Source organism: Lethenteron reissneri, chromosome 57 (assembly GCF_015708825.2).
Source record: "Lethenteron reissneri isolate LAM-NWPU_2019-01 chromosome 57, ASM1570882v1, whole genome shotgun sequence".
NCBI classification, from domain to species: Eukaryota; Metazoa; Chordata; class Hyperoartia; order Petromyzontiformes; family Petromyzontidae; genus Lethenteron; species Lethenteron reissneri.
In genome coordinates this window covers 6,328,140-6,339,982 of record NC_083835.1, presented here as the reverse complement: position 1 = coordinate 6,339,982, position 11,843 = coordinate 6,328,140, and the positions used below count along the sequence as shown (strand labels likewise).

Genomic DNA, 11,843 nt, shown 5'->3' with positions numbered 1-11,843 from the left:
GAGGTGAAGGTCGTGGTGGAAGTGAAGGTCGTGGTGGAGATGAAGGTCGTGGTGGAGATGAAGGTCGTGGTGGAGGTGAAGGTCGTGGTGGAGATGAAGGTCGTGGTGGAGGTGAAGGTCGTGGTGGAGATGAAGGTCGTGGTGGAGATGAAGGTCGTGGTGGAGGTGAAGGTCGTGGTGGAGGTGAAGGTCGTGGTGGAGATGAAGGTCGTGGTGGAGATGAAGGTCGTGGTGGAGGTGAAGGTCGTGGTGGAGGTGAAGGTCGTGGTGAAGATGAAGGTCGTGGAGATGAAGGTCGTGGTGGAGATGAAGGTCGTGGTGGAGGTGAAGGTCGTGGTGGAGATGAAGGTCGTGGTGGAGGTGAAGGTCGTGGTGGAGATGAAGGTCGTGGTGGAGATGAAGGTCGTGGTGGAGGTGAAGGTCGTGGTGGAGGTGAAGGTCGTGGTGGAGGTGAAGGTCGTGGTGGAGGTGAAGGTCGTGGTGGAGATGAAGGTCGTGGTGGAGGTGAAGGTCGTGGTGGAGGTGAAGGTCGTGGTGGAGATGAAGGTCGTGGTGGAGATGAAGGTCGTGGTGGAGGTGAAGGTCGTGGTGGTGATGAAGGTCGTGGTGGTGATGAAGGTCGTGGTGGAGGTGAAGGTCGTGGTGGAGATGAAGGTCGTGGTGGAGATGAAGGTGGGTCGTGGTGGAGATGAAGGTCGTGGTGGAGGTGAAGGTCGTGGTGGAGGTGAAGGTCGTGGTGGAGGTGAAGGTCGTGGTGGAGATGAAGGTCGTGGTGGAGATGAAGGTCGTGGTGGAGGTGAAGGTCGTGGTGGAGATGAAGGTCGTGGTGGAGATGAAGGTCGTGGTGGAGGTGAAGGTCGTGGTGGAGGTGAAGGTCGTGGTGGAGGCGAAGGTGGGTCGTGGTGGTGAAGGTGGGTCGTGGTGGAGGTGAAGGTCGTGGTGGAGATGAAGGTCGTGGTGGAGATGAAGGTCGTGGTGGAGGTGAAGGTCGTGGTGGAGGTGAAGGTCGTGGTGGAGGTGAAGGTCGTGGTGGAGGTGAAGGTCGTGGTGAAGGTCGTGGTGGAGGTGAAGGTCGTGGTGGAGATGAAGGTCGTGGTGAAGGTCGTGGTGGAGGTGAAGGTCGTGGTGGAGGTGAAGGTCGTGGTGGAGATGAAGGTCGTGGTGGAGATGAAGGTCGTGGTGGAGGTGAAGGTCGTGGTGGAGATGAAGGTCGTGGTGGAGATGAAGGTCGTGGTGGAGGTGAAGGTCGTGGTGGAGGTGAAGGTCGTGGTGGAGATGAAGGTCGTGGTGGAGGTGAAGGTCGTGGTGGAGGTGAAGGTCGTGGTGGAGATGAAGGTCGTGGTGGAGGTGAAGGTCGTGGTGGAGGTGAAGGTCGTGGTGGAGGTGAAGGTCGTGGTGGAGGTGAAGGAGGGTCGTGGTGGAGATGAAGGTCGTGGTGGAGGTGAAGGTCGTGGTGGAGGTGAAGGTCGTGGTGGAGATGAAGGTGAAGGTCGTGGTGGAGGTGAAGGTCGTGGTGGAGATGAAGGTCGTGGTGGAGATGAAGGTCGTGGTGGAGATGAAGGTCGTGGTGGAGGTGGGTCGTGGTGGAGGTGAAGGCGGGTGATGTTGTTGGTCGTGAGCCATGGGGAGAGAGGTTTTCGTATCAGCAGCAGCAGCGGCGGCGGTGTGCTAACCGCTCCCCAACGCACAGGCAGACACGTGCAGCAAGGCGACATGCGGACATCAATCCTGGGAAGGCGAAATTATGAAAACGCATCGGGAACGTCTCCGACGAGCGCGACGATCTTGACATTTGCGCGTGCGGAACGTCGGGGATATTGCGTTGCGTGACCGAGTGCTGCCCCATGGCAGATTGGTCCGGCTATCGGAGGCAGAGGAAAATAAAGGTCGTTTTTTGACCTGCTCTGTCATGCCGGTATCGATAGTCGCATTTTTACGTGCGATTTTATTGAGGGACTGTTGTTGTTGTTTTGGTTGTCTTCTTGGTGTGGGGTCTGGGACTGTTGTTGTTGTGGTCTGGGACTGTTGTTGTTGTTGTCTTGTTGTGGGGTCTGGGACTGTTGTTGTTGTGGTCTGGGACTGTTGTTGTTGTTGTTGTCTTGTTGTGTGGTCTGGGACTGTTGTTGTTGTTGTCTTGTTGTGTGGTCTGGGACTGTTGTTGTTGTGGTCTGGGACTGTTGTTGTTGTTGTTGTCTTGGTGTTGGGGTCTGGGACTGTTGTTGTTGTTGTTCTTGTGGGGTCTGGGACTGTTGTTGTTGTTGTCTTGTTGTTGGGGTCTGGGACTGTTGTTGTTGTCTTGTTGTTGTGGTCTGGGACTGTTGTTGTTGTTGTCTTGTGGGGTCTGGGACTTTTGTTGTTGTTGTTTTGGTGTGGTCTGGGACTTTTGTTGTTGTTGCTTTGGTGTGGTCTGGGAGTGTTGTTGTTGTCTTCTTGGTGTGGTCTGGGACTGTTGTTGTTGTGGTCTGGGACTGTTGTTGTTGTTGTCTTGTTGTGGGGTCTGGGACTGTTGTTGTTGTTGTCTTGGTGTTGTGGTCTGGGACTGTTGTTGTTGTTGTCTTGTTGTGGGGTCTGGGACTGTTGTTGTTGTTGTCTTGGTGTGGTCTGGACATCTCTAAAAATAAACAAGTATAACCCGTAAAAACAAAGTTTTTCACTATAAATCCTTTATATGCGTGGCGGCTAGAGTCCTCTCGTCCTCTGGCTTGAGATGGCTGCCACCTATGGGTCAGATGATTGTCTGCCAGTATTAAGCAATTGGTAATTAAATATTTAATTTGTTTTCCCTAAACAGTGTAAAATTTAGGAAACATTTTTTCACGAACATTAATTGTCTCGCACAACGAGTCTGTGTGCAAAATGTCAGCTCGATTGGATCACGGGAAGTGGGTTAAAAAACGAGCGAAAGATTTGCACGGTCGTAAGCAAGCAAGCAAACTTAATATAAAGGATTTAAAAATAAAAAAACGCTTCACAGCTCATCGAATTCCTCCTCTTGCCGTTCGTCAATAAATCTTCCGACTCCGCTTCCGAGAGATTTGGTCTTCGACGACGCACAGCCGGCCACGATGCGGTCGAATTTCAGCGCCGCACGCGAATCTTGGACAACTCAAGCCAGGCCAGGGCCCTACACAGCCCGTGCCGCCATCAAGAGGCACGTCCCGAGTGTTCTCCAACTCGCGCGTGCATTCAACGGGAGCCACCTCCACTGCTCGTTAAGCGAAATTAACAAAACAATAAATAAGACAAAGAATCCACCCACCACCCCACCCCTGTGTAGCCTTAACAGAGTGTCGGGGCAAGTGCTGTCAGCGAGCAGCACCTACGAAGGCCGGCACGGCGCCCGGATGCCTTTGTCTCTCCCAGTGGCAATGTTTACGACACACCGCACCAGGTGCTCATTTAAAGGACGAGTCGACCTTGGCGAGGCCCAGGACTGGGTCAGACAAAATTTGTTTAAAATTTTGATCTAAAAGTGGCTTTCTAAATGTCAGGAGGAACGTTCCAGACGGCCGCAAGAAGCGCATCCGGTTAGCCAAAAGCTACTGCGAGGGTGATCAGTTTGCGCCAGAGGTCGCAACCGGGTACCCGATACCCGTACCCTACCCGATACCCGGCTACCCGTACCCGGCCGGGTACGGGTACCCATTTGCGACCCTGGTGCGGCCGGGTACGGGTAGACCGTGAGTCACTGGTGAGTAACTATTTGTCACTCATTTCCCAACGTCTTGTCTTTTCTCACAATTCAAGTTCCTAAAATCAACCCACCCGCGCCTGCAACATGGCTTCATCCCAGAGGTCGCAATCAGGTACCCGATACCCGTTTGCGACCCTGGTGCGGCCGGGTACGGGTAAGGAATCAAAACCCGTTTGCGACCTCTGGTTTGCGCGAGGTAAGCACAACAAACTAAACAACTCGATGTAAAGCCATAATACTGAGGGCAGTCAAAAGCAGGCCAATTTATGTCAAGCGGCATGGGTGGCTATGCTTGCGTTGAAGAGTTCCCAGGACGCACTCAGAGACAAGTTCAAGGGCTTTCGCCGAGGGTTTATTCAAGTTATGGGCCTACACCAGTGTGTAACAACTTCCCAGGGTTTCGATTTAAAGCTTTCGTGACTGCATGGATTCATCTTCTTGGTTCTTTGGTAAAGTCACGTAGAAGGGAAATAATAAAAATAAAACAATAAAATAATTCTCACGACGTTTTGGTCAAAACGCAAGCAGGACGGCTGTTTGCACTTAGTCACGTTAAGACGTTTTCTTGTTCATGTTTTTGTTTGCTGCGGTTGCACCCGATTCAAGAGCCGAATGGCTCACAGGGCTATACCTAATAAATGAACTTGAACTGGGTCCCAACACAGCCAGTTGCCGTGTGCCGTCTCCTCTGCGCCGGCCGTGGGATCAGCCAACACGGCCGACTGAGAGGCACGTCCAGCCCTGGCGCTGTGCTATATCCACTATCCCTACCCTCTTGCCACTGGCTCCCCGTTCCACCCTCTTCCGACCCGAAACTACGACACCGCTTATGTCACGGGGTTCCCCCCTTTATACTCGAGATGTGACGTCATTGCGCAGCACAGAGCGCGTCACGTCCCGTGACGTCATCCCACTGGACAGCACACATGACGTCACTTCCCTATTCTACTCCTCTACACTTAATTCTAGATTTGCAGCTTTCGTGACTGCAAGGATTCATACTCTAAGGTTTTTTTTCGGTAAAGTCACGTAGGAAAACATTATAATAATAAATAATAAAGTGACTACAGTAATCCCTCGCCACTTCGCGGTTCAAGTTTCGCGGCCTCAGTGCATCGCGGATTTTTCGAACTGATTTAAAGGCCTCATTATACCTGTGCAGTAACACCATCATCATCATCATTCATCGAACTGCACAGGTCTGTCATCGTCATCATTGTCATCGTCATTGTCGTCATTACTGGAGTCAAGTCTCAAGATACTACTGTCATTGGTGAGTGTAGAACACCATAATACGTATCGTATGAGAGAGAATGTATAATATAAAGGTTTTATAATTAGATTTGAGTAAAATACATATATAAAGTATAAATATACATATTTTAAACATTCTGGTACCCACACACACATATACGGAAATTCCTAGGGGGCCAATCCTACTTCGCGGATTTTCACCTATCGCGAGGGGTTCTGGTCCCCATTAACCGCGATAAACGAGGGATCACTGTATACCGAAAAAAACCTAAGAGTATGAATCCTCTACACTTGTACAGCCCTTTTAATCAATGGACTGCTGGATGAAGGCCTCCCCCATGCCGTGGTGTCCGTGGGGTTGTGTTGACCATACTTCACCAAGATGGTTAGTCCGAGCTGGTCTTCGAAAGGTGCAGGTTAATGACGGGTTCAAACGCCGTTCGCCACCGAAATTTGACGGTTCTCCGTGACTGTTGACTCCACCGGAAATGCAAAATGCTTGACGGGCTGCAACGGGCTCGCGTTTTGTTCAATAAAAATCTCCATATATATGTAATGCGGGTGCGGGCGACCTCCCGGATGTGACGTCACGGAGAGGTGGAGTTAGGTGACGTGGGAGCAAGGTTAAGGTTCTTAAGGGATGAGACCGGAAGAGGAGGGGAGAGAGAGTGAGACTGGACCAGAGTAAGGCCACGTTGGGCGAAGCCAGGAGTGGCACGGGCGGCCAGCGGTGGCCAGCTAAGGGAGCAGCCAGCGGAGCTGCGAGAGAAGACAGCAGTGGGGCTGCTGGAGAGAAGGCGGTCGAGGAGCTGCAGTGAATACAGCCGGCGAGGCTGTGTGTGTGAGAGGCTACGAGAGCGACGAGAGGAGAGAGAGGCTACGAGAGCGACGAGAGGATAAACTGCAGAGAGAGCAGCCAGTGGGGGGGCTGCGTGAGGGTAACAGCCAGCAAGGCTACGAGAACAACGGGAGACCAACAGAGGAGCTGTTGGCGTGACGGGGTTAACAGCAGTATCAGTATCGGTATGGAAGCCTTATAGAAGGACAGCCGTGTGGGTTACGAGGAAGAACCGAATAAAGGACACCAAGCCAGACTTCGTGGTCGAGTCCTTTATTACATATATAAAAGGCAAAGTTGTGATTGTGTGCGTCTGTTCGAAATGTTTAGCGTACTTCCCGACATGCAACAAACTGGAAATTTGCCATGTGGGTACTTTCCAGACTACACCATGCAAAAATTATAATACTTTTTTTTTGGGGGGGGGGGGCTCAATAATGCATATATTTTTTGCACGGCAAGTGAGCTGTGATGTCACATCTGTCACGTGACCCGCGCACATGGAAGCGTCACGCATTGTAATGTAGCGGTTAGCGCGCCGCGCTACGAACCCGGCAACCCGAGTTCGATTCCCGCTCACGGCCACCACTGGCAACGGTTATTTCAACCCGTCTTGGGCCTCCCCTAGGTCGACTCAGCCTCAAACGAGTAACTGATGTGTGTGAATATCGCCACTGGGGAGACAAAGGCGGCCGGGCGTGGTGGATCCAGGTCCCGGGTAAAGCCGGGGTTGTACAGCTAGTTACAAATATATAAAGGAAAAGGATGACAAGCTCAAAGATACGTTTGCCACCATATACTGCACTTGCAATCCAGATGTTGCCGGGTTCCATTCCATGTCCCAACGTTTCTAGTTGAAACCAAGTTTCTTTAAATGCCTCCTAGTCTGTCCACCGCGCAGCATAAATGACTACACCACAGCCATTCATGTGAGACTAGGCTCTAAGAAAAGCTGTCTCGGGGTGTGGAACCAATCACCTTCAAGGACAGTGCATACAGAGTTACGCTTTTTGTTTGCATTGTGACTGCAGGTATTGTGGTCTATGCAAACATGACTCCTTGTAAAAAAGGTGTCAGTTTTGTTGCCAGATAGAAGGGTAAAAAAACAATTATCATTCATTGGACTGTTTAGTGATGAAAAGTGTGGGTATTCCCATTTTTTTGCAGTGTAACGTAGGCCACATGCCCTCTAGAATAGTGGCTTGAGAAGGCAGTTTCAGGGTTTCCACTTTTATCTTTGTTACTTTTGAAGACATTCAATCCTCTTTTTCGAACATAGATGGACTCGTCCATCTGGCAAACTGCCAAATTGCTGTCCTTGGTGCTGGCGTTAGGAAAAACCGCCACTTTTTTCAAATGTTCTTGCTGTGGATTTCACACCTGATGATGATTCCTTGTGTTGCAGCCGAAACGTCGTGAGAATTTTTTTTATCGTTTTATATTTATATTATTTTATCATCTCCCTTCTACGTGACTTTACCGTAAGAACCAAGAATATATATTCAATCCTGTTTGTTTTGTGCGGAAACCGACGATGATGGTGGAGGCGCCAATTGTGGGCAGGGTCAGAGGTCACAGGAGAGCCCTCGGCCCTGCTCTTCGGGCGGCTGCAGCCCGGAGAAAGAGACGTGCATGCAACGCTGCCAGCAGACGCGGCCGCAACCAGGCGCACTTGCCCAGCCTGCACTCCTGCCCACGCCCCCAGCACCCGCGGAGACCAGCGCCGAGGATGCCTGCCAGCATAGCCCACCTCCACTGCTGCCTACTCATCCAGTGCCGGCGGAGATCGAGGCTCAAGATCCCTGCCAGCTGAGCCCACCTCCACTGCCGCCTACTCATCCAGTGCCGGCGGAGATCGAGGCTCAAGATCCCTGCCAGCTGAGCCCACCTCCACTGCCGCCCACCCCTCCAGCGCCGGTGGAGACCGAGGCTCAAGCACCCAACCATCTCAGCCCATCTCCACTGCCGCCCACCCCTCCAGCGCCGGTGGAGACCGAGGCTCAAGCACCCAACCATCTCAGCCCATCTCCACTGCCGCCTACTCATCCAGAGCCGGTGGAAACCGAGACTCAAGGACCCAGCCATCTGAGCCCACCTCCACTGCCGCCTACTCATACAGAGCCGGTGGAGACCGAGGCTCAAGGTCCCTGCCATCTGAGCCCACCTCCACTGCCGCCTACTCATCCAGAGCCGGTGGAGACCGAGGCTCAAGGACCCAGCCATCTGAGCCCACCTCCACTGCCGCCTACCCCTCCAGTGCCGGCGGAGACCGAGACTCAAGGTCCCAGCCATCTGAGCCCACCTCCACTGCCGCCTACTCATCCAGAGCCGGTGGAGACCGAGGCTCAAGTTCCCAGCCATCTGAGCCCACCTCCACTGCCGCCTACTCATCCAGAGCCGGCGGAGACCGAGGCTCAAGCACCCAACCATCTCAGCCCACCTCCACTGCCGCCTACTCATCCAGAGCCGGTGGAAACCGAGACTCAAGGACCCAGCCATCTGAGCCCACCTCCACTGCCGCCTACTCATACAGAGCCGGTGGAGACCGAGGCTCAAGTTCCCAGCCATCTGAGCCCACCTCCACTGCTGCCTACTCATCCAGAGCCGGTGGAGACCGAGGCTCAAGGTCCCAGCCATCTGAGCCCACCTCCACTGCGGCCTACCCCTCCAGTGCCGGCGGAGACCGAGACTCAAGGTCCCAGCCATCTGAGCCCACCTCCACTGCCGCCTACTCATCCAGAGCCGGCGGAGACCGAGGCTCAAGCACCCAACCATCTCAGCCCACCTCCACTGCCGCCTACTCATCCAGAGCCGGTGGAAACCGAGACTCAAGGTCCCAGCCATCTGAGCCCACCTCCACTGCCGCCTACTCATCCAGAGCCGGTGGAGATCGAGGCTCAAGATCCCAGCCATCTGAGCCCACCTCCACTGCCGCCTACTCATCCAGAGCCGGCGGAGACCGAGGCTCAAGGTCCCAGCCATCTGAGCCCACCTCCACTGCCGCCTACTCATCCAGAGCCAGTGGAGACCGAGGCTCAAGGTCCCAGCCATCTGAGCCCACCTCCGCTGCCGCCTACTCATCCAGAGCCGGTGGAGACCGAGGCTCAAGGACCCAGCCATCTGAGCCCACCTCCACTGCCGCCTACTCATCCAGAGCCGGCAGAGACCGAGGCTCAAGGACCCAGCCATCTGAGCCCACCTACACTGCCGCCTACTCATCCAGAGCCGGTGGAGATTGAGGCTCAAGAACCCAGCCATCTGAGCCCACCTCCACTGCCGCCTACTCATCCAGAGCCGGCGAAGACCGAGGCTCAAGAACCCAGCCATCTGAGCCCACCTCCACTGCCGCCTACTCATCCAGAGCCGGTGGAGACCGAGGCTCAAGGACCCAGCCATCTGAGCCCACCTACACTGCCGCCTACTTATCCAGAGCCGGTGGAGACCGAGGCTCAAGAACCCAGCCATCTGAGCCCACCTCCACTGCCGCCTACTTATCCAGAGCCGGTGGAGACCGAGGCTCAAGGACCCAGCCATCTGAGCCCACCTACACTGCCGCCTACTCATCCAGAGCCGGTGGAGATTGAGGCTCAAGAACCCAGCCATCTGAGCCCACCTCCACTGCCGCCTACTCATCCAGAGCCGGCGGAGACCGAGGCTCAAGGACCCAGCCATCTGAGCCCACCTCCACTGCCGCCTACTCATCCAGAGCCGGTGGAGACCGAGGCTCAAGGTCCCAGCCATCTGAGCCCACCTCCACTGCCGCCTACTCATCCAGAGCCGGTGGAGACCGAGGCTCAAGAACCCAGCCATCTGAGCCCACCTCCACTGCCACCTACCCCTCCAGAGCCGGCGGAGACCAGCGCTCATGATGATGGCCAATGGATCCCACCTGCAGCCCGGAGGGAAAGACAGTGATACCTCGGTTCACAAACGTTTCTGTTCACGAACAACTCGGTTCACGAACAGAAAAGTTCATAAAAATATGCTCCGGTTCACGAACTCCGCTTCGGTTCACGAACAGGAGCCGCGGCTATTTTAATGCTATTTCCAGGCTGTCACGTGGTCGTGACTTCCTGTAGGAAGATCGTGGAGAGAAGAAGAGACACAGAAAGAAGTACTGTGAGTACTGTGAAGACACTTTCAGTGACTTTTTGCTTTTTGGTGTGCTTTTTAGCACATACAGTACTGTACAATACTGTACTTACTGTATTGTACAGTTCACCCGTTTGAGTGCTTACTGAAGTCATCTCAAGCAGAGTTAGTGTTCTCTCTTTATACATTACTATACTGTACAGTACTAATGTGTATTGTAATTTGTTTCATATTTTTGTGCTTCAAAAACCAAAAAAAAAAGGTCAGAACGGATTAACCGGATAAATGTGCCTCGGTTCGCGACCAGAGTCAAGTTCACGAATTAAGTTCGTGAACCGAGGTATCACTGTACGTGCGCGCAACGATGCCACCTGGATGCGGCCACAACCAGACCCACGTTCCTCCACCTCCACTGCCGCCCACCGCTCCGGCACTTGCGAAGACCGCCGCTCGCGACACTGGCCAGCGAGGCATCCCGTCGCTGATGTCCATCGTTACATCGCCGGCAGGTACCGGCACTTGCGAAGACCGCCGCTCGCGACGCTGGCTAGCGAGGCGTCCCGTCGCTGATGTCCATCGTTACATCGCCGGCGGGTACCGGCACTTGCGATGGTTACCGCGGACAAAGACTACCGCTGCTGGTCACTCCGCCACAATCCGCCGCCGCCGCCGATGCGCTCGCCGGAGCTGATCCTCCGGTGCGGTCTGCCCGTCCGCGCCGCACACGGCATCGTAGGCGTGACGCTACAAACGTCCCGCCGTGGCTCGGGTATCGAGACCCCAATGGATTTCACGTTGACATGAACAGAGAACACTGCAGTGAACGATTCGCACGAACAATACGCAGCGATGCACGCACCAAGACACGCACTCACACAAGTGGATGGAACTGCACCGGACCGAAATGGTTGCTTTAGAGGGGCTCTCTGGAGCTCCCTTTGGTGGACATTGCCATTTTGGTCGTGGTGGGCGGGCGTGGGCGAGTTTTGTTTAAAGAATTAATCAAACTTGTGTTTCTCACCGCAGTTGTCAACGCGTCGTACGTGTGAACGTGGATTGCGGTGCATGAGAAAAAGGTGCATTATATGTGCTCACCGCACACTTAAACATTGTGCATGTAAACGCTTGTTAATGCGACGCATATGGCGTTTCTGGCCTTTGCCGAATTATCCAATATTCCGAATTATGTACAATGGTACTCCACATTGCCTCCTGCCCCAATACATTATGTTTTACAAATTTGGTGAAGGTGGGGGGTGAGGCGAATGGTGATGGTGGGAGGTGGTGCGGATTGTGATGGTGGGGGTTAAGGCGGATGGTGTAATGGTGGGGGATGGGGTAGACAGTGATGAGGGAGAGTGGGTGATGGTGAGGGGTGGGCGGATAGTGATGGTGGAGGGTAAGGCGAATGGTGATGGTGGGGGGTGGGGCGGATAGTGGTGGCGGAGGGCACAGGTGAATAGTGATGGTGGGGGGTTGGGGCTTATTGTGAGTGGGGGGTGAGACGGTCGGGCAGGATGGAGGAGAGGCAGAGAGAAGTCTTCTCCCCGTGGCAGCGCTTTTTGCCGATTAAAGGCCTCCGGCAAAAGTCATTAGAACACTGAGAGGTTGACTGTCAGGTGGCTTCTCCCTTCGTAGACCTGCTCCTCAGCCACGAAGAAGGAGCAGGCCCTCTGTGCCCGCGTCGTCACCCCCACCGCAGCTCAGTGGCGCTTTGCGGGATGAGTCAAGCAGCTGCTGCTGCTGTCGGGTCCAGCTGCTCTTTGCCGCCCGGGTCGTTGAGGTGGCTTCATGGCCGGCTCCACCTCGAGGCAGATGTCCTTGACAGCCAGAACCCGACTGTAGGAACTGGTCGACCTCGGATAGCTGAGGCCCGCACAAGCCCAGACAGCAGCTGCAGCAGCAGCAGCTGCAGCTGCAGCAGCAGCCGCACAGCTGCTCGTATCCGAGGAGGGGCTGCTCGGC

At 54.3% G+C, this 11,843-nt stretch overlaps 1 protein-coding gene across 1 annotated transcript; it reads left to right on the top strand.

Annotated features, from left to right (window-relative positions):
- The first annotated feature begins 7,418 nt into the window (after positions 1 to 7,418).
- LOC133357215 (uncharacterized) lies at positions 7,419 to 9,701 on the top strand. Its single transcript, XM_061575045.1, has one exon. The coding sequence runs from the start codon at positions 7,419 to 7,421 to the stop codon at positions 9,699 to 9,701; it is 2,283 nt and encodes a 760-aa protein (XP_061431029.1).
- The last annotated feature ends 2,142 nt before the right edge of the window (positions 9,702 to 11,843 follow it).